The sequence below is a fragment of the Polyodon spathula genome, chromosome 32 (assembly GCF_017654505.1).
Source record: "Polyodon spathula isolate WHYD16114869_AA chromosome 32, ASM1765450v1, whole genome shotgun sequence".
Lineage (NCBI taxonomy): Eukaryota > Metazoa > Chordata > Actinopteri > Acipenseriformes > Polyodontidae > Polyodon > Polyodon spathula.
In genome coordinates this window covers 1,315,519-1,335,967 of record NC_054565.1, presented here as the reverse complement: position 1 = coordinate 1,335,967, position 20,449 = coordinate 1,315,519, and the positions used below count along the sequence as shown (strand labels likewise).

The 20,449-nt window shown below is 44.3% G+C and overlaps 3 protein-coding genes across 19 annotated transcripts in view; all 3 read right to left on the bottom strand.

The window, feature by feature from the left end:
- The window catches only part of pum1 (pumilio RNA-binding family member 1), a 507,081-nt gene that overhangs the window by 127,784 nt on the left and 358,848 nt on the right, over nt 1-20,449 (bottom strand). The window lies entirely within an intron of this gene.
- Nucleotides 6,263-13,002, bottom strand: rcc1 (regulator of chromosome condensation 1). Of its 3 annotated transcripts, XM_041234089.1 has the most exons (11): nt 12,874-13,002; nt 11,665-11,743; nt 11,193-11,389; nt 10,590-10,769; nt 10,396-10,492; nt 10,010-10,132; nt 9,188-9,334; nt 8,523-8,642; nt 7,511-7,663; nt 6,963-7,042; nt 6,263-6,362 (listed from the first exon to the last, which is right to left on the bottom strand). In XM_041234089.1, exons 2-11 carry the CDS (start codon nt 11,732-11,734, stop codon nt 6,267-6,269), a joined length of 1,263 nt encoding a protein of 420 aa, XP_041090023.1. In that variant the 5' UTR covers nt 11,735-11,743; nt 12,874-13,002; the 3' UTR covers nt 6,263-6,266. The 3 variants fall into 3 exon arrangements, with proteins under 3 accessions (XP_041090023.1, XP_041090022.1, XP_041090024.1); XM_041234088.1 differs by lacking the exon at nt 6,263-6,362 and having other exon boundaries at nt 6,580-7,042; nt 12,874-12,999; XM_041234090.1 differs by lacking the exons at nt 6,263-6,362; nt 12,874-13,002 and adding an exon at nt 11,912-12,194 and having other exon boundaries at nt 6,580-7,042.
- The window catches only part of phactr4b (phosphatase and actin regulator 4b), a 56,010-nt gene continuing 54,528 nt past the window's right edge, over nt 18,968-20,449 (bottom strand). For all 9 annotated transcript variants that reach the window (XM_041234079.1, XM_041234080.1, XM_041234086.1 and 6 more), the window contains one exon: nt 18,968-20,347. In XM_041234079.1, the coding sequence (XP_041090013.1) occupies nt 20,332-20,347 (16 nt within the window). In that variant the 3' untranslated portion in view covers nt 18,968-20,331. The remainder of the gene's footprint in view (nt 20,348-20,449) is intronic.

The window sequence follows — 20,449 nt, the reverse complement described above, 5'->3', positions numbered from 1 at the left end:
TCAGTGGGGGTTCTCGGGGGGTTCTCTGTATGTTGTAGTGGAGGGTTGGTCTCGGGGGGTTCTCTGTATGTTGTAGTGGAGGGTTGGTCTCGGGGGGTTCTCTGTATGTTGTAGTGGAGGGTTGGTCTCGGGGGGGTTCTCTGTATGTTGTAGTGGAGGGTTGGTCTCGGGGGGGTTCTCTGTATGTTGTAGTGGAGGGTTGGTCTCGGGGGGGTTCTCTGTATGTTGTAGTGGAGGGTTGGTCTCGGGGGGTTCTCTGTATGTTGTAGTGGAGGGTTGGTCTCGGGGGGTTCTCTGTATGTTGTAGTGGAGGGTTGGTCTCGGGGGGTTCTCTGTATGTTGTAGTGGAGGGTTGGTCTCTGTATGTTGTAGTGGAGGGTTGGGGGGGTTCTCTGTATGTTGTAGTGGAGGGTTGGTCTCAGGGGTTCTCTGTATGTTGTAGTGGAGGGTTGGTCTCGGGGGGTTCTCTGTATGTTGTAGTGGAGGGTTGGTCTCGGGGGGGTTCTCTGTATGTTGTATTGGAGGGTTGGTCTCAGGGGTTCTCTGTATGTTGTAGTGGAGGGTTGGTCTCTGTATGTTGTAGTGGGGGGTTGGTCTCGGGGGGGTTCTCTGTATGTTGTAGTGGAGGGTTGGTCTCGGGGGGTTCTCTGTATGTTGTAGTGGAGGGTTGGTCTCGGGGGGTTCTCTGTATGTTGTAGTGGAGGGTTGGTCTCGGGGGGTTCTCTGTATGTTGTAGTGGAGGGTTGGTCTCGGGAGGCTTCTCTGTATGTGTTTTATTGGAGTGTTGGGTGGAGGTGATTGAAGTCAAGCAGTTCCTGGAGTGCTTGGCTCCAGAGCCGTGCCAAAGGGTGCAACGGCAGGCACTCGCCACCCTGGATCAGGCGATCCAACTGGCAGAGCAGTACCAGGCAGCCGAACCAACGTCCGCTATGCTGCCTGGAAACAGTGCTACTCCAGCATCACCCCCTTTACTGGCCCCAGGGACAGACCCTGTTCTAAAATAAACAAATGCAAAATAAAAACAAAAACAAACAATTATGTGGCGAATGGCACCTCGCTCGTCAAATACATATAAAAAATTTGACAGGGCTTTGCCCCGCCCTCTTTTCATATACAGGGCTCGTAGGTCCTGTTACAAACTCCCTTCGGGTTACACCAATTCAGGATCAAGCCCTTTGGGTTGCACGGAGCACCAACCACTTTGCAGCGGATGACGTGGTTATCCACAGTGAGGATTGGCCGAGTCACCTGTACAAAGTCGCGGCGGTGCTGCGATCCTTGCGGGAGACTGGGCTCACTGCTAACCCAAGGAAATGTGCCCGTGAAGTGAGTCGGAATATTTGGGGTATTGAGTTGGGAGTGGCCAGATCGGACAAAGATGAAAGCCTTGGCTGAGTAGCCAATCCCTACGACCAAAACCAAGGTGCACTCCTTCTTTGGACTAGAGGGCTATTATAGGAAGTTCATCCCGAGCTTCGCCATGCTTGCTACTCCCTTGACGGACCACCCAGAAATCTGCTCCAAATAGTCCACTGGATGGAGCTGTGCCAGAAGGCCATTCTTGCTCTGAAGCACAGGCTCTGTAGCAAGCCAGTGCTATGTAGCCCGGGTTACAGGCAGACAGATGCATTAGCGACAGGTCTTGGGGCAGTGTTGTCTCTGGAGGTGCGGGGAAGCGAGCATCCGGTCCTGTACATCAGCAGGACCTATAAGAACTATGTTGTTATCCATTCGGGTGGCCATTACAGGGGAAACGCAGTGACACTGGGTTAGGAAGCCGGTGTAAATAAGCCAAGGCAGGAACACCAGTGGCTGAAACGAGAGAATGGGACAAGCAAGCATGGCTGAGGAAGACAGACGATATTAAATAGAAGAGAAATACAAATAATTTTTACGTACGTGTGCAGGGAGCTGGGGGAACCTTGGCCACCCCAGTGTACAGTGAATAGCAGAGCGTAGGTTAGAGACCCAAGCTGACTGGTTTGTGGTGCGGGGGGGCGTTTGTTGGTAGTTTTATTACTGTGTTTAATTTTCTCTCTTGCTTTCGCCTTTGGTTATGGAATATTATTTTTCAGCACTTGCAAGTGCACTGGACCTGTGACTGTCTACCTGTGTTGTTAACCCTGTGGTCCTGATTACTGTTGCCATGGACAACAGCGTCCTCTGCAGATAAAAATGTGTCAGTGAATGCCCACCACCCTCTCACAGCACTGTTCAGAGTTTATATGCAAGACTGTCCTTGTACATTCCATGCACCATCTAGTTATTAAAAAAGAAACTTAGAAAAGGTTTTAAAATGTGTTTTATGGGTGATATTCCTTATAGGGGTTCATGCTGGTTCCCAAAAACGTACAACTTGCTGCAATCTAGCTGCATGCAGCCTGCACCGGTGTCAGTTGGTTTTATTGTGAAGTGGTATTTGGTGACTTCAACATACAGCAGTCTAAACTATGGGGGAAGGAAGGAATAAATAAATAAATAAATAAAGGTAACAAGTAGAATGGATGATCCCACTTGTTTGTTCAGTTTTTTCCAAACTGGGTTCAAGCTGTATCTGTGTAAGCCAAGTAGACACAGACTGTTAGACTGTAGCAGTCGGGCTGCCCTTAGCCAGTATATTCCAGGACATAACACTCATTTAAAAAGAACAAAGCAAATACCACACGAACCAAACTCAATTATGAAAAAAATGTATTTATTCATTGTTAAAATAACACATTACTCTATCCTCCTGTTGGAAAGCCCCTGCACATAAAAAAAAAATCACAAATCCAAACAGAGATTTTACATTCAGCACTTATTTGAGCAATAGTCAGAACCCTGATGTAAATAATTCCTCACGTCACCTTCTAGAGATGGATTGATGAATCAATTCCCCACTCATTACAACAAGCTTATTCATTTCTGTTTGATAAAATCAGGATTAAAAAAAAAAAAAAAAAAACACAGAACAGATGTAAATAAAACTGGCCGTCACTTAAAATAAACCAAATTCAACTTGCCCTAAATTACATAAACCAGCCCTCAAATAAATCACGCTCCTTATAATACTGCACAAGTATACCCAGACATCTCTCCCCCAAAATAAGACTTTTAAAACTGAAAATGTATTTGCTATCAAATTGTTTATTGTGTACTATTGCCTACTCTCTAGGGGGCAACATCCACGTCAGAATAGCTCCCATTACAGCTAGGTCAGCTCAGTTACCATTAACAGTTTGATCAAAAATGCTACATAAAAAAGGTAAGCATACACAGCCCTACATGCTTTACACTACTGGCATCTTCAAGAAGCTCTTATACACTTTGAGATTTCAGGCACAATAGAAATTCAACTCAGCTGTGCAAGTGAAATTGTTTGCATTTACCCAATTAGTGATGAAATGCTTCACATGCTGCCAGACTGCGACTTTGTCAACTTATATTAAAAAACTAAAGAAAAACTGCCAATACACTACACCTCAGCCTTCACAAAAGCAAACGTGCAGCATTCTTCCAACATCTGAACTGTTACTTCAAAAAGCTAGCGGCTGTGCTGAAAAGCTCTGAACCAAGGAAAACATTAAAAACCAGCACCTGGTAGAGACTTACATAGCCGTAACGAGCACCACACTGCACACACCCAGCTAGTAACGAGCACCACACTGCACACACCCAGCTAGTAACGAGCACCACACTGCACACACCCAGCTAGTAACGAGCACCACACTGCACACACCCAGCTAGTAACGAGCACCACACTGCACACACCCAGCTAGTAACGAGCACCACACTGCACACACCCAGCTAGTAACGAGCACCACACTGCACACACCCAGCTAGTAACGAGCACCACACTGCACACACCCAGCTAGTAACGAGCACCACACTGCACACACCCAGCTAGTAACGAGCACCACACTGCACACACCCAGCTAGTAACGAGCACCACACTGCACACACCCAGCTAGTAACGAGCACCACACTGCACACACCCAGCTAGTAACGAGCACCACACTGCACACACCCAGCTAGTAACGAGCACCACACTGCACACACCCAGCTAGTAACGAGCACCACACTGCACACACCCAGCTAGTAACGAGCACCACACTGCACACACCCAGCTAGTAACGAGCACCACACTGCACACACCCAGCTAGTAACGAGCACCACACTGCACACACCCAGCTAGTAACGAGCACCACACTGCACACACCCAGCTAGTAACGAGCACCACACTGCACACACCCAGCTAGTAACGAGCACCACACTGCACACACCCAGCTAGTAACGAGCACCACACTGCACACACCCAGCTAGTAACGAGCACCACACTGCACACACCCAGCTAGTAACGAGCACCACACTGCACACACCCAGCTAGTAACGAGCACCACACTGCACACACCCAGCTAGTAACGAGCACCACACTGCACACACCCAGCTAGTAACGAGCACCACACTGCACACACCCAGCTAGTAACGAGCACCACACTGCACACACCCAGCTAGTAACGAGCACCACACTGCACACACCCAGCTAGTAACGAGCACCACACTGCACACACCCAGCTAGTAACGAGCACCACACTGCACACACCCAGCTAGTAACGAGCACCACACTGCACACACCCAGCTAGTAACGAGCACCACACTGCACACACCCAGCTAGTAACGAGCACCACACTGCACACACCCAGCTAGTAACGAGCACCACACTGCACACACCCAGCTAGTAACGAGCACCACACTGCACACACCCAGCTAGTAACGAGCACCACACTGCACACACCCAGCTAGTAACGAGCACCACACTGCACACACCCAGCTAGTAACGAGCACCACACTGCACACACCCAGCTAGTAACGAGCACCACACTGCACACACCCAGCTAGTAACGAGCACCACACTGCACACACCCAGCTAGTAACGAGCACCACACTGCACACACCCAGCTAGTAACGAGCACCACACTGCACACACCCAGCTAGTAACGAGCACCACACTGCACACACCCAGCTAGTAACGAGCACCACACTGCACACACCCAGCTAGTAACGAGCACCACACTGCACACACCCAGCTAGTACACGCACACACCCAGCTAGTAACCACACACTGCACACACCCAGCTAGTAACGAGCACCACACTGCACACACCCAGCTAGTAACGAGCACCACAGCACACACCCAGCTAGTGCACACACCCAGCTAGTAACGAGCACCACACTGCACACACCCAGCTAGTAACGAGCACCACACTGCACACACCCAGCTAGTAACGAGCACCACACTGCACACACCCAGCTAGTAACGAGCACCACACTGCACACACCCAGCTAGTAACGAGCACCACACTGCACACACCCAGCTAGTAACGAGCACCACACTGCACACACCCAGCTAGTAACGAGCACACACACTGCACCACACTGCACTGTGTCTGTTAAACGACAACATAGCTAGTAACGAGCACCACACTGCACACACCCACTAGTAACGAGCACCACACTGCACACAGCTAGTAACGACACACCCAGCTAGTAACGAGCACCACACTGCACACACCCAGCTAGTAACGAGCACCACACTGCACACACCCAGCTAGTAACGAGCACCACACTGCACACACCCAGCTAGTAACGAGCAAATGCTGCATTTAATGGAGATGCACCACATAACCCAGCTAGTAACGAGTCTACTTACTGTTATTTCCACCTCACGATAGTAACCGATCCACTTGCTCAAGTAGTATGAAGAAACAGTGCATGCATCCAAACACCAGCAACCTAATATTTAATAAAGTTTAACCACACTGGCACGTGAATTACAAGCCAGCCTGTATAATGGTAACTTCGAGCACCACACTGCACACACCCATGGAGTTCATCCACCTCTTTGTAGAACAAAAAGCTAGTAACGAGCACCACACTGCACACACCCTCTGTACATTTGAAAATACTACGAGCAAATCACAATGTGAACTACATCGCAGCTAGTAACGAGCACCATTTTGCTCTGTCTTAAAAGACGTTTTTTGTATATTGACAAATGTCCCTGGATAGCAAACTGAAGACTCAAAAACTAACAAACACTAATTACGAAAAGTATATATTTTTTTTCTTTTATCATGATCTATCAATCCATCCCAGTTCAGACTATAACTCTCACATCTTGAGACTGAAGAGTACGTTTTCCAGTAGGTGATTATAATGCAGATTCCTCCAGAGATGTATGAGCTCAGTGTCTCTCTGTCTTTTCAGATTCTTGGCAGCAGAGTTCATCAGCTTTGCTGTTTGTCCTGGACCAGAAGCACAGTATGCTGCCCTCCGCTGGACACAGACAGTACTACCCGGTTCTCCAGCTGTTTCCCCGTCATCTCCAAGAAACAGTGCATGCATCCAAACACCAGCAACCTAATATTTAATAAAGTTTAAATATGGCACGTGAATTACAAGCCAGCCTGTATAATGGTAACTTCAGCAGATATACTATCATGGGTTCATCCACCTCTTTGTAGAACAAAAAGGTAATTTACAAGGACAACTCTGTACATTTGAAAATACTACTAAAATCACAATGTGAACTACGATCGCTTTTGGTTAGAGGTTTATTTTGTCTCTGTCTTAAAAGACGTTTTTTGTATATTGACAAATGTCCCTGGATAGCAAACTGAAGACTCAAAAACTAACAAACACAATTAAAAAGTATATATTTTTTTTCTTTTATCATGATCTATCAATCCATCCCAGTTCAGACTATAACTCTCACATCTTGAGACTGAAGAGTACGTTTTCCAGTAGGTGATTATATGCAGATTCCTCCAGAGATGTATGGCTCAGTGTCTCTCTGTCTTTTCAGATTCTTGGCTTTGCAGAGTTCATCAGCTTTGCTGTTTGTCCTGGACCAGAAGCACAGTATGCTGCCCTCCGCTGGACACAGACAGTACTACCCGGTTCTCCAGCTGTTTCCCCGTCATCTCCAAGGGACTCCACTCATCCTCCTCCTCCCCTGTGCCCAGCTGCAGGTTAGTGCCCATTCCCCAAGCAAACACACGTCCTGCAAACAGCAACACAGAAATACAATACATCACAAGCTTTGGAGATCTCAGGAACCACTTGCTTATGTAGCACACGTTTGTGTTAATTAGTGTCCCGTACATGAAAAGTATTCTGTGATACATCTCCCTGCTGCATGTCAATTTCAGAGGAACTATCGCAACAGGAAATTCTAGAGAACAGACTATTGTAGATGTTGTACCCCCAACTTTCTGTTAAAATAAATAAATAAATAAATAAAAATGTGGGATCAATTTTACAAGCTCACCAAGCCTAGGCAATGGATGGTTCTGGTAACCCTAATGTCTCCGCTGTGATGCTGAACTGTTCCCAGCTGATATTGCTCCCTAACTCGCAAAGGGGGGCAAATGCCAACAGCACACAGCCAAGACCAGCAACTCAAACACAGTAGGGAAGCCACCGGGGAGCAGAACCTGCGCTCTACATGGACTCCACTGAATTTCCATACCATCCTTGGTGACAGCACAGCTCACTGAAGCTCCACAGGCCACAGACTGCACGCCCGTCAGCCCCGGCACGACTGTGGGCTCCTTCACCTCCTGGGCTCCTTCCCCCAGACCCAGCCGCCCGTACTCTGCCCTGCCCAGGCTGTACGCTTTACCTGAGGAAAGAGATTTGCTAATAATTTAAATATTTGTTTGTTTTTCAAAAAGGAATAAAAGCCGCTATGTTGCTCTGAACGCAGGTAGAAACTGCAGGGGAGAGGGTGTGGCCCCTGTGTGTGTGCCTTTATTTTACAGCAAGATCTTACAATATATAACATGTTAAAATAGAAAATTATCCCAGGAGTAAAGAATAAGTTGTGTAGGACTTACTTTACCCCAGTGAATTAACTACAAATCAAAGGATGCCAAACAGCAGTTCAAGTTAAACGTTACTTTGTTTATTCCTGAAATAAATAGTACATAAATTCGACACTGCGTTTTACTCATGAATTTTTTTCTTTCCTTGCCATTGCCGTTTCTTCTCAGTAAACCGGCCGTCGACACATTTTCATAAACTAATAACATGAGGTTTACGGTAATGGAAACAGCAACGTAAAGTGAAGTAAAAAAAAAAAAACAAACTCGTTTGGTTCTTGTTTATTACTTCCACACAGCAAAGCCGCAACAAAAAAGACATAATGTTGCCACCATTTCCAACAGCAACGTACAACACTGTGTGGAGAAATAACTGGTTTATTAAAAAGCACATTTCATTTAGCAAATAACAAAACAAATAGCCAACAACTCAGACAATACCCAAAACTCATAAGGGATACTTAACACACCAAGTATCATTGCAAAACATTTTAACCCTTTCCTGATTTTACTTTGAGTTTTATAAGACACACCAGAGCACGTTAACTACAGACTATGCTCACTTGCTATGAAACAGGAGTCTTACTTCCATCCCAGTAGTGAAATCTTTTCCGTACACAAGTTCCTGTATTCTCTCACTTGTTTCATTTCTGTCCTTACCTTCAGAATCCAGACAGACAGTGTGGTGCTGTCCCCCAGAAAATGCCACCCAGGACTTGGTGGAGTTCTTGAAGGCGGTGAGGTTTACAGGAGCGAAGCAGTTGCTGGTGCTTAGAGTTCCTACAACAGGGCGAGGATTGCATTTGTAATATTTCCTGTTGTACTCAATTGATCTCTAGCTTGTTTCTGCATTACCATCTGTAAATGCTAAAGCCACCTGACAAACAATGTCAAACACCAGGAAGAGCTGGTCACCCTACACTTAGAAAACCTGGTTATAAACACATGCAATTTATACATCTGATATTCAAAAGTTTGAAGATTTGGAAAGCCCCAAACATGCCTGCATCAATTTATTGCAGGCTGCAAATATATTGTGATTGGTAAGAAAATATAACTCATTATTGAACTCCCCATTCCAACCAGCCCACAGCTTTCAGAAAACTATTAGTCAAGCAGACCAGCACTATACAGTGATGATATTGCAAAGCACGTTTGCATTAATGCCACAGGATGTACTTTGTGACCGTGGATTGATAAGCAGTACACAATATCACAAGCTTAATGAATCAGAAACAAGTGTACTTGTGGCATCCTTAACAGAAACACGCTGGACCTGGGCGATTGTCCGCTTCTTAACGCTACTGTATCACTCTGCAGCTCACCTAGCTGGTGGTAATTGGAGAGCCCAAAGCCGTAGACGTGACCCTCCTGTGACACAGCGAAGGTAAAGTAAGCCCCACAGAACACGTCCTGGAAGCGAACCTTGCTCCTGCCTTTCACAGGGACACACTGGGGGATCAGGAGGCGCTCTGAAACCAAGCGAAAACAATACAAAGTAGTGGAACAACTGCCAACACAGGGGTGTCTGTTAACCCTTTGCGGTCCTATGTCGGACCAGGTCCGAAATTCCAATTTTCCCTTTCCAGTCCGATGTCAGACCCTGTCCTGATCATCAAAAAGACAAATAGCACAGGTCTCTAGTTGTTTTTTCTCTGGAAAAAGCTGAGAAAACCTTTCAATGGCTGAGTGAGACCGATAGGAGCCGAATAAAAGGGGACATATTTGATAGCCCCATGCACCACAGAGATAACACGGACATAAACAAAGGAGACAGCTGCTTCTGCATCCAGCACTCAAAGAATATCACAGACATTTGCAGAGCTTTTTGAGATGTTATAGAAATAAAATAATGACTTGGATCTATCAGTTTGCACTTCTATAATGAGGCATGTGAAAAATACAGCGAACAAGAGGTGGGGCTTGGCTGGAGACACAGTACTGAGTGTCCTTTTGTGATTCAATGCCTTTTTAAACCTGTTTTACTCTGAAATATATATATTTTAAACAGCGCCTGTGAAAATAAATTGGACGTAACGCGCCTGACAAGCGCTGAGTAAATGGACTGCAAAGGGTTAAAATATTATATATAGTTAAATAAAGCTAGCGTTTCACCCAGTTCCATACATCCCAAGAGGAGGACTCACCCAGGCCTCTCCTGCCCCCTCTGTTGGTGAAGCGCTCGGGGACTCTTCCCAGCTGCCCCTGCTCTCCACAGCCTGAGCTGTAAAGCTCTCCATCCACTGTCAACATCACAAGATGGTCGTTGCCTAAAAAGACAGAATGAATTATGAAAACTCATTTTCTCTTGCTGCCAAATAAAATCAGCTATACTATTGTACCCAAACTATACAATGCATTCTACCATTGTCACAGTTCTTGTAAATCTGGTATTCATTTCTTGGCTGGTTAATGCACAACCATTCTTTGTTGCCTTGACAATACAGAACCAACACATGGTAAAATGTTTAGCAGAGTTTGTATTATTCATGCACTGAATCTGAAGAAAGGAGAATCAGTTCAGCCATCTCACCTGATGCTATTTTGAGCACTGCAACATCTATTGGAATCTGCACTGGCAACATGCACTTCTTCATTGGTTCCAATAGACCGATCACTCCGTTATTATCCTAACAAAAAACAAAAGCAAGGTGAGCAATGCAAGATGCAGGTTTCTTTTCTTGAATGGGTACTGGTGTTATTTTAATATCCATGCATGCACTGTACCCTGAAGGATCCCCAGATGTAAACCCTGCCCTCTTCTGTCAGCGCTGCAGTGTGGCTGTCGCCCGCCGACACCTGCACCATTTTCTCCTTCAGTTCCACTTTACCGGGACTCATTTCCGACCCTTCCACAGACGTATCACGCCCCAAAGCACCTTCATCGTTGCAACCAAAAGTGTAGATCTAAAGAAAGTTACAATCAGTATTTACTTGAGGGCATTCCCATTCCCTTCAACAGTATTTAAAGCCATCAATATGATACAATGTTATGTTAGGGACTGTAAAACCCCCAGCTACAACTGCTGGGAAAGAAGTCCAAACTGCAGTATCGAAAACAAGCAAAGAATGAAGATCTTCATCAGAAGAAAAGGAGGACCAGTGACAGTGTTGTTAGTGTTGATAAGGTTCTATAACATTTGTTAGTACTCCTTTAAAAGAGGTTTGCTAGAATGGATAACCCACATGACACATGCCTTTTAACCTCTGGGTATAGAAAGGTATGCTGTATCCTGCCAATAATACACACAGTACAATAGAGATGTTATTTATACACCATTATGTATCTGACACAACAGAGAAAGGAATAAACATGCCATCCACACTCACACTGCCAGTTTCACTGAGGCACACTGTGTGCATCCCTCCAGCCTCGGCCTGGACAATCTTCTCCGGGAGGGAGACGAGTGTCGGCTTCTTCCTCTCCATCACATCCTCACCCAGCCCCAGTTGCCCCACGTCTCCCTGCCCCAGTACCAGCACCAGGCCCGGTACTGTCCTGTGAGAGCTGTGTGACACTAAAGAGACTGGGGACAGAAACAACCATTAATACAGCCCAACACACTCCTTCACTAGCATTGTAATACAAAAAAAGAAGACTTTTACTCCATCCAGTGCCAACTGGAAGCTCTAGAGTCTAGACTGAAGGCAGTGTGCAGCATTTGATTGCACAGTCTCGTTGTTACAGCTAAACTACTCCACAACTGCACCGTTTCTCCTAAACATTGCTGAATACACCATGTGAACTACTGGATTTGCAGCTGCTGGTTTCCACTAGAAAGAAACACACTTGCCAAATTACCTTTCACTTTCTTGGCTGCCTTGACTTCCTCGGGCGGGGGCGGCCTCTTCACTGTCTTTTTCCCCGGCATGTTATTTTCCTGTTTCAATTTAACAAACAACCAAAACACAACTCTTGAAGGATTACAATATTAACTCTCCAAGGCTTGCTTTTTTTAAACATGCGGTTTATAATATATTATTAAAGTACGTGGAGTAGAGTGACACTGAAATTCCCGCACAAGGCAAGACGTTTTTTCTAACTTTACCCCAGATTTGATTATTAACTGTGAGCTGTAACATGTCCTGCGTATGAAGACAACCCCATATCCTCTACTGGTGCCTAAACGTTCAATGCATTTGGAGGCTCGGACTTCAAACACAACACGCTGCGTCAGGATGTAGTAAATTCTCAGTTATTGCATAAAACTAACTGCAAAAGGCTCGTTCACAAACAGAACTCGCTGGTAACACCGTTAAAAACTGCAGCAAAACCTTTACTGAAAAGCAAGACACACACTCTCCCAGAGCCAGAGTCTCCAGTAAGCACGTCATCGCCGTGCGTCGCCAGCTCTGCAGGCAGCCCTGTGGCTGACATGGCGCTCAATGCAGGCAGCGTTTTATATTCACCCTGAACACCGATCCATCGCCTCGTCCCCTCGGACAGTTTTCTCGCTGCATGTCGTGGTTCCTATCACAGCAGCGCGTCTGAATTAAAAACCCGAATTCAGTCGAGTCGCTATGTATCGTGCAAACTACTGGCAAGCAAAACGTAAACACTAGAAGCATGGCATGCCTTGTTCTCCAAGTACCGGCATTTCACTTTAAAATCTTGTATTTTCTATATAGAAGAATACACAGCAAAGTCCCTGTGCATAACTGCTGTTCCCTTAGAGATTGCTTTCCACTGGATCATTATTAACACAAACAAGAGCGAGATGGTTTCCAATAACTTTATTAATCACACCCTCACAAACGCGCGAGTACGAAAACACAAACTCTGACTATACTACACAATAAACAAATCGATATATATATATATATATATATATATATATATATATATATATATATAAATCCACACGGGCCCAAATGCGCGCGGTTTCCAACAAGTTCTGCGGTTTCTAATATCACAGATACCACCAGTCAGCCGATTTGATAAGGTAATGCAGCCCCAGCTGATGTCTTTCAAACCCAATCGTGATCAAAGGAAAGTGTGTTTCGTTCATACTTCACCGGTGCTGTGGCTCTTGTGTGCTTCTAACTGCTTGCAGGAGAGTGTCTTCCTAGAGACAGTCCCGGAGTGCAGGCTCTGCAATACCAAGGGGAGTGACCGACAGCGTCACCCGAGAGCAGTCAGCGCCGAAATGGAGAAAACAGGGGCGCAGCTTCATAACATGCACACCACCGCGGAGACGAAACCGGAATTATCCACGATTAACCAGCTCATGCGCAAATTATCTTAAATGGTAAACAAAGAAAAATCTTGGAATTACTTATGAGTTAAAAAAAAAAAAGTTTTTTTGTTTGGGTTTTTTTTTGTTTGTTTCGCTTTTTGGGGGGGGATTATTCATACGTCTTCACTGGACACTGAGGTTAGGGATACCCAGTGTAAAGAAAGAGGTGCCGGGGCGCAAGAAGTGACAATAATACCGTTCTTAAGGACCGCACATTCACAATATAGCTTGCTCGTCCACTTTTCTTTTGCGCTGTACACGCACTATTATTCTATGTTATGTTATGGTTTGGCATTTAATCGGATTCAAGTTAAATATGTGGAAAGGCATTCATATGACTCCTGAAGGCCATTGATAAAAAAAAAAAAGAAAAAGAAAGAAAACATACACCTGTAATGTCTGGGCTGGTGTATAAAGGCATGTTTTGTAGGTATTGTTTGGACGCTTGGTTGAATTACAGTTACCTTGTTAAAGGTAAGGCAGGAGAAGTATTTAAGAGCGGGGGGAGAGCAGTGGGGGGCGCACAGGCTTACTGCGAGAGCGCATGATTAAAGACAGGTGTGTGGAGTCTGGAGCTAGCCGGACAATCGGAATGACAGCGAGGAGAGAAACGGGACAACACCGAGAGACTGTAACAGAGACAAAGCACAACAGATAGCGCACGGCCTTGAAACACCGCAGACCGCTGTGTGAAATGCCAGAGTAAGGGGCAGCATATTACAGGGACCTTTCAACTATCGAGATTGTTGAGGGCGTGCCAGCACACTAACTCAGGCAAGACCCGAGCTTTTCGTGTAATGTTACAGCTTGCCCTCCGAATAAACATTGCCCCTTTCAACTGCTGTATTTAGTTAGAGGTTCAGTATTTACCTGCCCTCATTTAGCTATTAGTTCTTTGTGAGCGGCCAGACTCTCAGTTAGAAAAGCCAGGGGAGTGTTGGATAGAGAGCAGTCAGTGCACTGTACTGGACTGGCAGGTGTGTGTGTGTGTGTGACTGCACATTTGTATTTGCTGTTACTGTTTTAAATTGCTGAGTGTGGTGGTTATTTTATTTGTTGCACAGAGTGCTTTGTTGTTTAGGTTTTTTTCTTTTTTCTGATGGGTTATTGAACCTCTACCCTCTCCCACTCTCTATCACATCCACTCTATCAGGTGGTGGCAGTGCAATCGCTACCCGAGCCAGAGTACCAGTGTTTGCAATCAAGCAGAGTGTTACACACCGCACCCTACGCAAACATTGGTCTGACCCATGGTCTGCGCTGTAGTAATATTTATCTATAGCTAACATTATCAGCGCTGTTAATGCAACTGAACCCGCAGTTTGTGGAGATTGAGCAGTGGTATTTAAAAATAACGAAGCAAGTTTTCACTTTAGTGAAGTAATCTACAATATTTAGTTTTTTCATTCAGAGCTTGTTTATTGAAATTAATGTTCAGCTTTCAGAATGAGGCGTGTGTATGCGACTCATTCAATCAAACCAAGTAGTGCAGGAATCTGCCTGTATCATTCAAGGCGTTTTTCAAATCAAGTAAGCTTATTTGTGTATATAAAAAAAAAAGTCCTTCTTTGCAGCCAGTGTCAGCTTTGTGTCACGCAGCTGAAATCGTGAAGTAATTAAATGTCCCTGGCAGTGGACTCTATTGGCAGGGGTCTCTATTTAGCGCACGCAAGAACTTGCAGAAAGGATACAACTGTGTTGAGAATTTTAAGAAAATGTATTTGAGAGGAAAACATTTTATGACAGTGCTATGCCTCGTCAAGCCCAGAGGTGCCGGGGCGAAGCCATGCAAGCCCCGGCACAAATTAACCACTGGGAATATGTGCACAAAAAAAACAAAACGTCTCTGTAAGTCGTCTTGGATAAAGGCATCTGCTAAATTAACAAATAACATGTACACATTATTTCATTAACATTTATTTCCTCAGTGTATCTCATTTTAAACAGTTAAACAGGCTTTGATACTACAAACACACACACACACACACACACTTCCTACACTCACCCTGTCCTCCTCTTCCCGCCTACATCTTATAGTGTAATTGGAGTTATTTGAGTCCTACGCCTACTCGTGGAAATCTCTCATACATGTTGGGCATACAGGTAACTTGCATTTGTCACATCGAAATCTGGTCTTTTTGCATGCAGTCGTGACATCGATTCTCCGTCTTTACTGGCCAGTGAGTGTCCACTTCATGGTATGGGGGGCAGTTGGCATGTTTTCAGAGCAGATGCAATAGACAGTTCATACAGCGACAAGGAGCAACAGCATGGGAGAAGTACAGATGTGGAAAAGTACAGAGCAGTTAGAAACAGTTTGAAAGCAGGTTGACAGCTGCAGAAACTAAACTAAACTTACAAAAAAATAAAGTAAGAACTTGACATCTTCCAGCCAGTAATCTGTGACACCTGCATGGTGTGGAAAATCTGAGAAAACCCAGCACAGCTAAACCAAGTGTGTGTGAAGTGCTGTAACACCCAGGACTTGTTTTAATGAGTAAGTATGCTAGAAATGGAGCTGCACGAAATGAGAGAGCAACAGGAGTGTGAGGAGCTGGCACACCCACAATTCCTGGAAGTCTGCATCCCTAACAGACAGAAAACCACGGGAGATAGAAGAGGGTTAAAACAGCTGGGTTCAGATAGGCAGAGACAGGGGGGAAAAAAGAAACATCATCAAAGACAACCACCAAAAATCAGTACATCTGTGGCAAAGTGCCCACCCATGTGTGTATTTTGTGTTGTATGTTGTGTGTTAATGTTGGTATGTAGTCATTAGTACACGGGATATAAACGGGTCTGTGTAACACAAGTGTTTAAAATGTATATTTGTATTTGGGCACAAGGATTGCACAGCACTTCACATGCAAGTAAAAAGTAATATATGAGAACGGGGAATTGCACTTTATGAATTCACGTGCAGTTGTACCGCGACTCCAATTAAATGATTGATTAGCAATCGAGTCTCGGTACAGCTGCATAAAAGCAGCATGTTTTCACTCACTCGGTGTTGTGTGTTCAGTGAGTGGAGAACGGGATTGGAGACAGAGGTAATAATAAAATAATAATGTACAGTAAATCATAAATTCAGATCACCGTGTTTGTCTGTGTAATTCGTTTTTGTTTATCTCTTTGTTTTGGCTGCAAGTGCCGTGTCCTGTTTTTGTCCTGTTTTATTTTATAATAATAAACCGCGCAGCAGCAGATCCATACTCTCGCAGTACTGTGTGTTTCTTCTGGTCTGATGTCCCCACTACAGCCGCCTTTGTCACAACATCAAACAAATTTGAGCCACTTCAAAATTTAAAGATCACAACCAACATCAAGAGAATGAAAGTGACAACATCCAGGACCCCATAAACCAGGCCTCTTCAACTGGTGGCCCGCGGGCCACATCCGGCCCACAAGCGACAATAAAGTCGCCCCCCCAACAGTCAGCAAAAAAACATGGAGTTTGACAGGCGGTTAATTCAACTGCAACTAGTGCAGAAGTTGTGTGACTGGCTAAACCCCGCCCAGAAGCCACAACCCTGACACCCTGGAAGATGCTGTGAAACTGGCCAAGGATTTCGAAGACTCCCTACTCACCGCTCCGGTTCACAGGAGCAGCCGAGCACCAATTCTTCTCTCACGCTCCACCCACAACACCGGGTCCGAGACCTCCTAGACTGCCAACCCCAATGGGCAACCTTGCCTTCTATCCATGGAGGCCAAGGCTGGTCCCCAGCTGGGGTAGAGTTGCTGCCCCTGCCCTGTTGCCATACCGTTCTCGGCCGAGACTAGCCAAACTACAAAGAATTGGTTAAATCAATGGGAGTCTTGACCGCACACGTAAACGTGGCAGAAAAGAAATAAAGGGACATGATTGCTGATGTTTTCCCTCCTTTTTTGTCCAAGAAACTAACAAAGAGAGACAGATCAGAAAATGGGGGGAGCATTAATGAGACAAGGCTGGGGTCTGGTGGGAGAATGGTAACAAATCAAATCAATGGGAGTTGGTACGCAGTGTTACAAAGAGGGTGAGGTTACTCCAGCCCCTCTCAATATACCGGACCAGTGGGCCTCAAGCACAGACATACTATGGGGCCAAAGCAACGACCCCACACTGGTGCACGGCCTGGTCTATTGAAGGTGGGGTGCCTGGGGTACTAGTGTTTCCCACACTTCATTATCAAGGGGCAATTATTACAGGGGCAATTACGGGCACAGGACAGCCTGTAACACAATTAGAACATAAGAAAGTTTACAAACAAGAGGAGGCCATTCGGCCCATCTTGCTCGTTTGGTTGTTAGTAGCTTATTAATCTCAGAATCTCATCAAGCAGCTTCTTGAAGGATCCCAGGGTGTCAGCTTCAACAACATTACTGGGGAGTTGGTTCCAGACACTCACGTTTCTGTGTAAAAAAGTGCCTCCTATGTTCTGTTCTGAATGCCCGTTTGTCTAATCTCCACTTGTGACCCCCTGATCCTTATTTCTTTTTTCAGGTCGAAAAAGTCCCTTGGGTCAACATTGTCAATACCTTTTAGAATTTTTAATGCTTGAATCAGATTGTCGTGTCGTCGTCTTTATTCAAGACTGAATAGATTCAATTCTTTTAGCCTGTCTGCATATGACATGTCTTTTAAACCCAGAATAATTCTGGTTGCTCTTCTTTGCACTCTTTCTAGAGCAGCAATATCCATTTTGTAGCGAGGTGACCAAAACTGCACACAGTATTCTCGATGAGGTCTTACTAATGTAAAGTTTTAACATTACTTCCCTTGATTTAAACACTTTTCATCATATATCCAATCATTTTGTTGGCCTTTTTTATAGCTTCCCCACATTGTCTAGATGAAGACATTTCTGAGTCAACATAAACTCCTAGGTCTTTTTCATAGATTCCTTCTTCATCTCCCATACGGTATTTATAATGCAAATTTGTATTGCCTGCGTGCAGTACCTTACACTTTTCTCTATTAAATGTAATTTGCCATGTCTGTCCAATGCTGTCTAGATATTTTTGCTGCTGCAATGGCATTTGCCACTCCTGCTATTTTTCAGAACTGAGGGGAGAAGGAGCTTTTTTTTATAGAAAGGGTGGTGAACCATTGGAACAGTCTGCCGGACAGTTGTCGAAGCAGAGACTATCGGATCCTTCCAGAGTAGACTGAATGCTGTCATGAACAATACTGTATAACCCTCCCTGTGACCACAATAAAGACCTTTAGCGAGCAGCCTGAGGAAGGGTGGTCCGTACAGCCAGATTCCCAGAGGTTTCATTCCCTCTACTAACCTGGTTAGTGTTTGTTTTTCCTCTCCCGAGTTCTACCGGACCAGGCGTGAGAGCATAGGTGGGCCGAATGGCCTTTTCTTGTTCTAGAATTTCTTATGCTCTCTCTTCCTCAAAGCTAACTCCAGACAGACAAAGCAAAATGGGAAGTAAATATTGGAGCCCGAGCTCTGAATCAATCTGAATGAGAAGTAAATATCATAAAATAGGAAGTCAAACGTAAAATTAAAAAGCTATTTCAATTACATTTGACAATTCCAGCAAAAGAATGCTTTTAAAAGGAGCCCTAGAGTTGATTCTGGAGAGGGGAAGCATATTAGTGTTGCGCTGTGTATAGGTGAAGAGGTGTTGCTAACATTCTGCAGATTAAAAAAAAGAGATACATTGTTGAGATACAATACACAACAGGCATGCACACCAGTTAGCACCCTGCAGCCTGTGCAATACTAATATGCCACCCATCTTCACCATAAATCAAACCTGTGTCTTTAGAACCAATTTTTCTGGAATAAGCATTAATACTTCTTTAATAAAAAAAAAAAGATTGTTAAATCAAACACAGCAATTATATTTAAACAGCCGTTACAAAGAAACTTGTATTTTAATAAGTGTTTAATTAAATTCTGCAACAGCTTTTACATTTCCAAGAGGTCTTGCTAAAATTCTGTAGCATATTTCAAAAAAAAAAAAAAATGCATCCATGAGATAAAATACAGAGCAGGCACCCATTAGCTACCAGTTCCAGTAGTAGTGTCTAATTCATTGTCAGATATTTTTTACTTAAAAAAATCCCTATAATACTTATTTTTTAAATATATTTAAAATTATTTTCATTTTTTGTGTAAGATAGGAAGACAAGATATACAGCGCAATGAATTTCATGTGCAGAAACAATTCTATACAGCAAAGGAGGGGGAATCGACTTCCTACTGGCCAAACAAAAACTAAAGGAAACAAAAGGAACAAAAGTTCCTGCCGAAATGATTCTCCCTGTCAATCTCAAAGTGGGCTGTGGTGTTGTGTGTCTATACCCTGAATGTCAATCTACTACATAGTGTGTTTATGTGTATTTAAGGAGCCGTCCTCTTCCAATGATACAGGGGGGAGGTTCTTCGGGGGTAGTTGTGTGGGATCATTTAAATAGCGGTTATCTCACTAATCATGTGATTAGTTAGTATCTGAGCTGATATCAAGGACTACAATTAAGACTGGAAGAATCCAGCTGTACAGCATGAAGAAATGCAACCAGTTGCTCTGTAGAAACTTTGTGCTGTGGCAGAAGCCTTTATAATCCACCTAAAATTCTCAACTGTTGGCCAGTAGTGACGCAAAAAAAACCAACCCCCAAATTAGAGATGGGTCTTACTTAAACTAATGTTTGTGCAATAGGAATATTTGCAACATTATTATTACTATTTTCCATAGGTTATCCTGCTATGAAACACTACAGCAGTTTATATACAAGCATTTCCAGTGAACGGTTAGGAGACATTAAGGTCCATTTTGTTAGATTTTTTTTTTTTCCCTGATCATTCCAAATGGAAAAAAAAAAAGATAAAATACAATACAATAAAAAAATCTAATGTTCTGTACATAGTAGAGGCAAACAGGCATCATTTCTGAGGAAGAAGGCAGAGCGTTGAGGCCAATTTCTCCAGCAGGAATGCAGATCACCGAGCAGAGAGGTCTTGAATTCAAACCTTCCCTCTCCTTCCGCTGCCTTGGCACACAGTCACCCAGTTTGTGGGTGAAATACTGCATCTTCTTTCTATTACTCTTCTTCTTTGTCTTATTATTATTATTATTATTATTATTATTATTATTATTATTATTATTATTATTGTTCCAGGATTCCTGATGAAGTACATTCAGAGCGGCAGTCCCGTAGGGAGCACAAAGTCTCTGCAATACCTTGCAGGACTTAAACAGTAAGTGCTAGATTCCCAATATCGGGGACGCTAAGGCCGATGAAACCTGAAAACCAAGAAAAGGAAATATATAAGATGTGTAAAAACGCATTTAAACTCAATACAGGGTAGACCTTATTGAGGAGGTCTTGACAAACATTAGTGACCT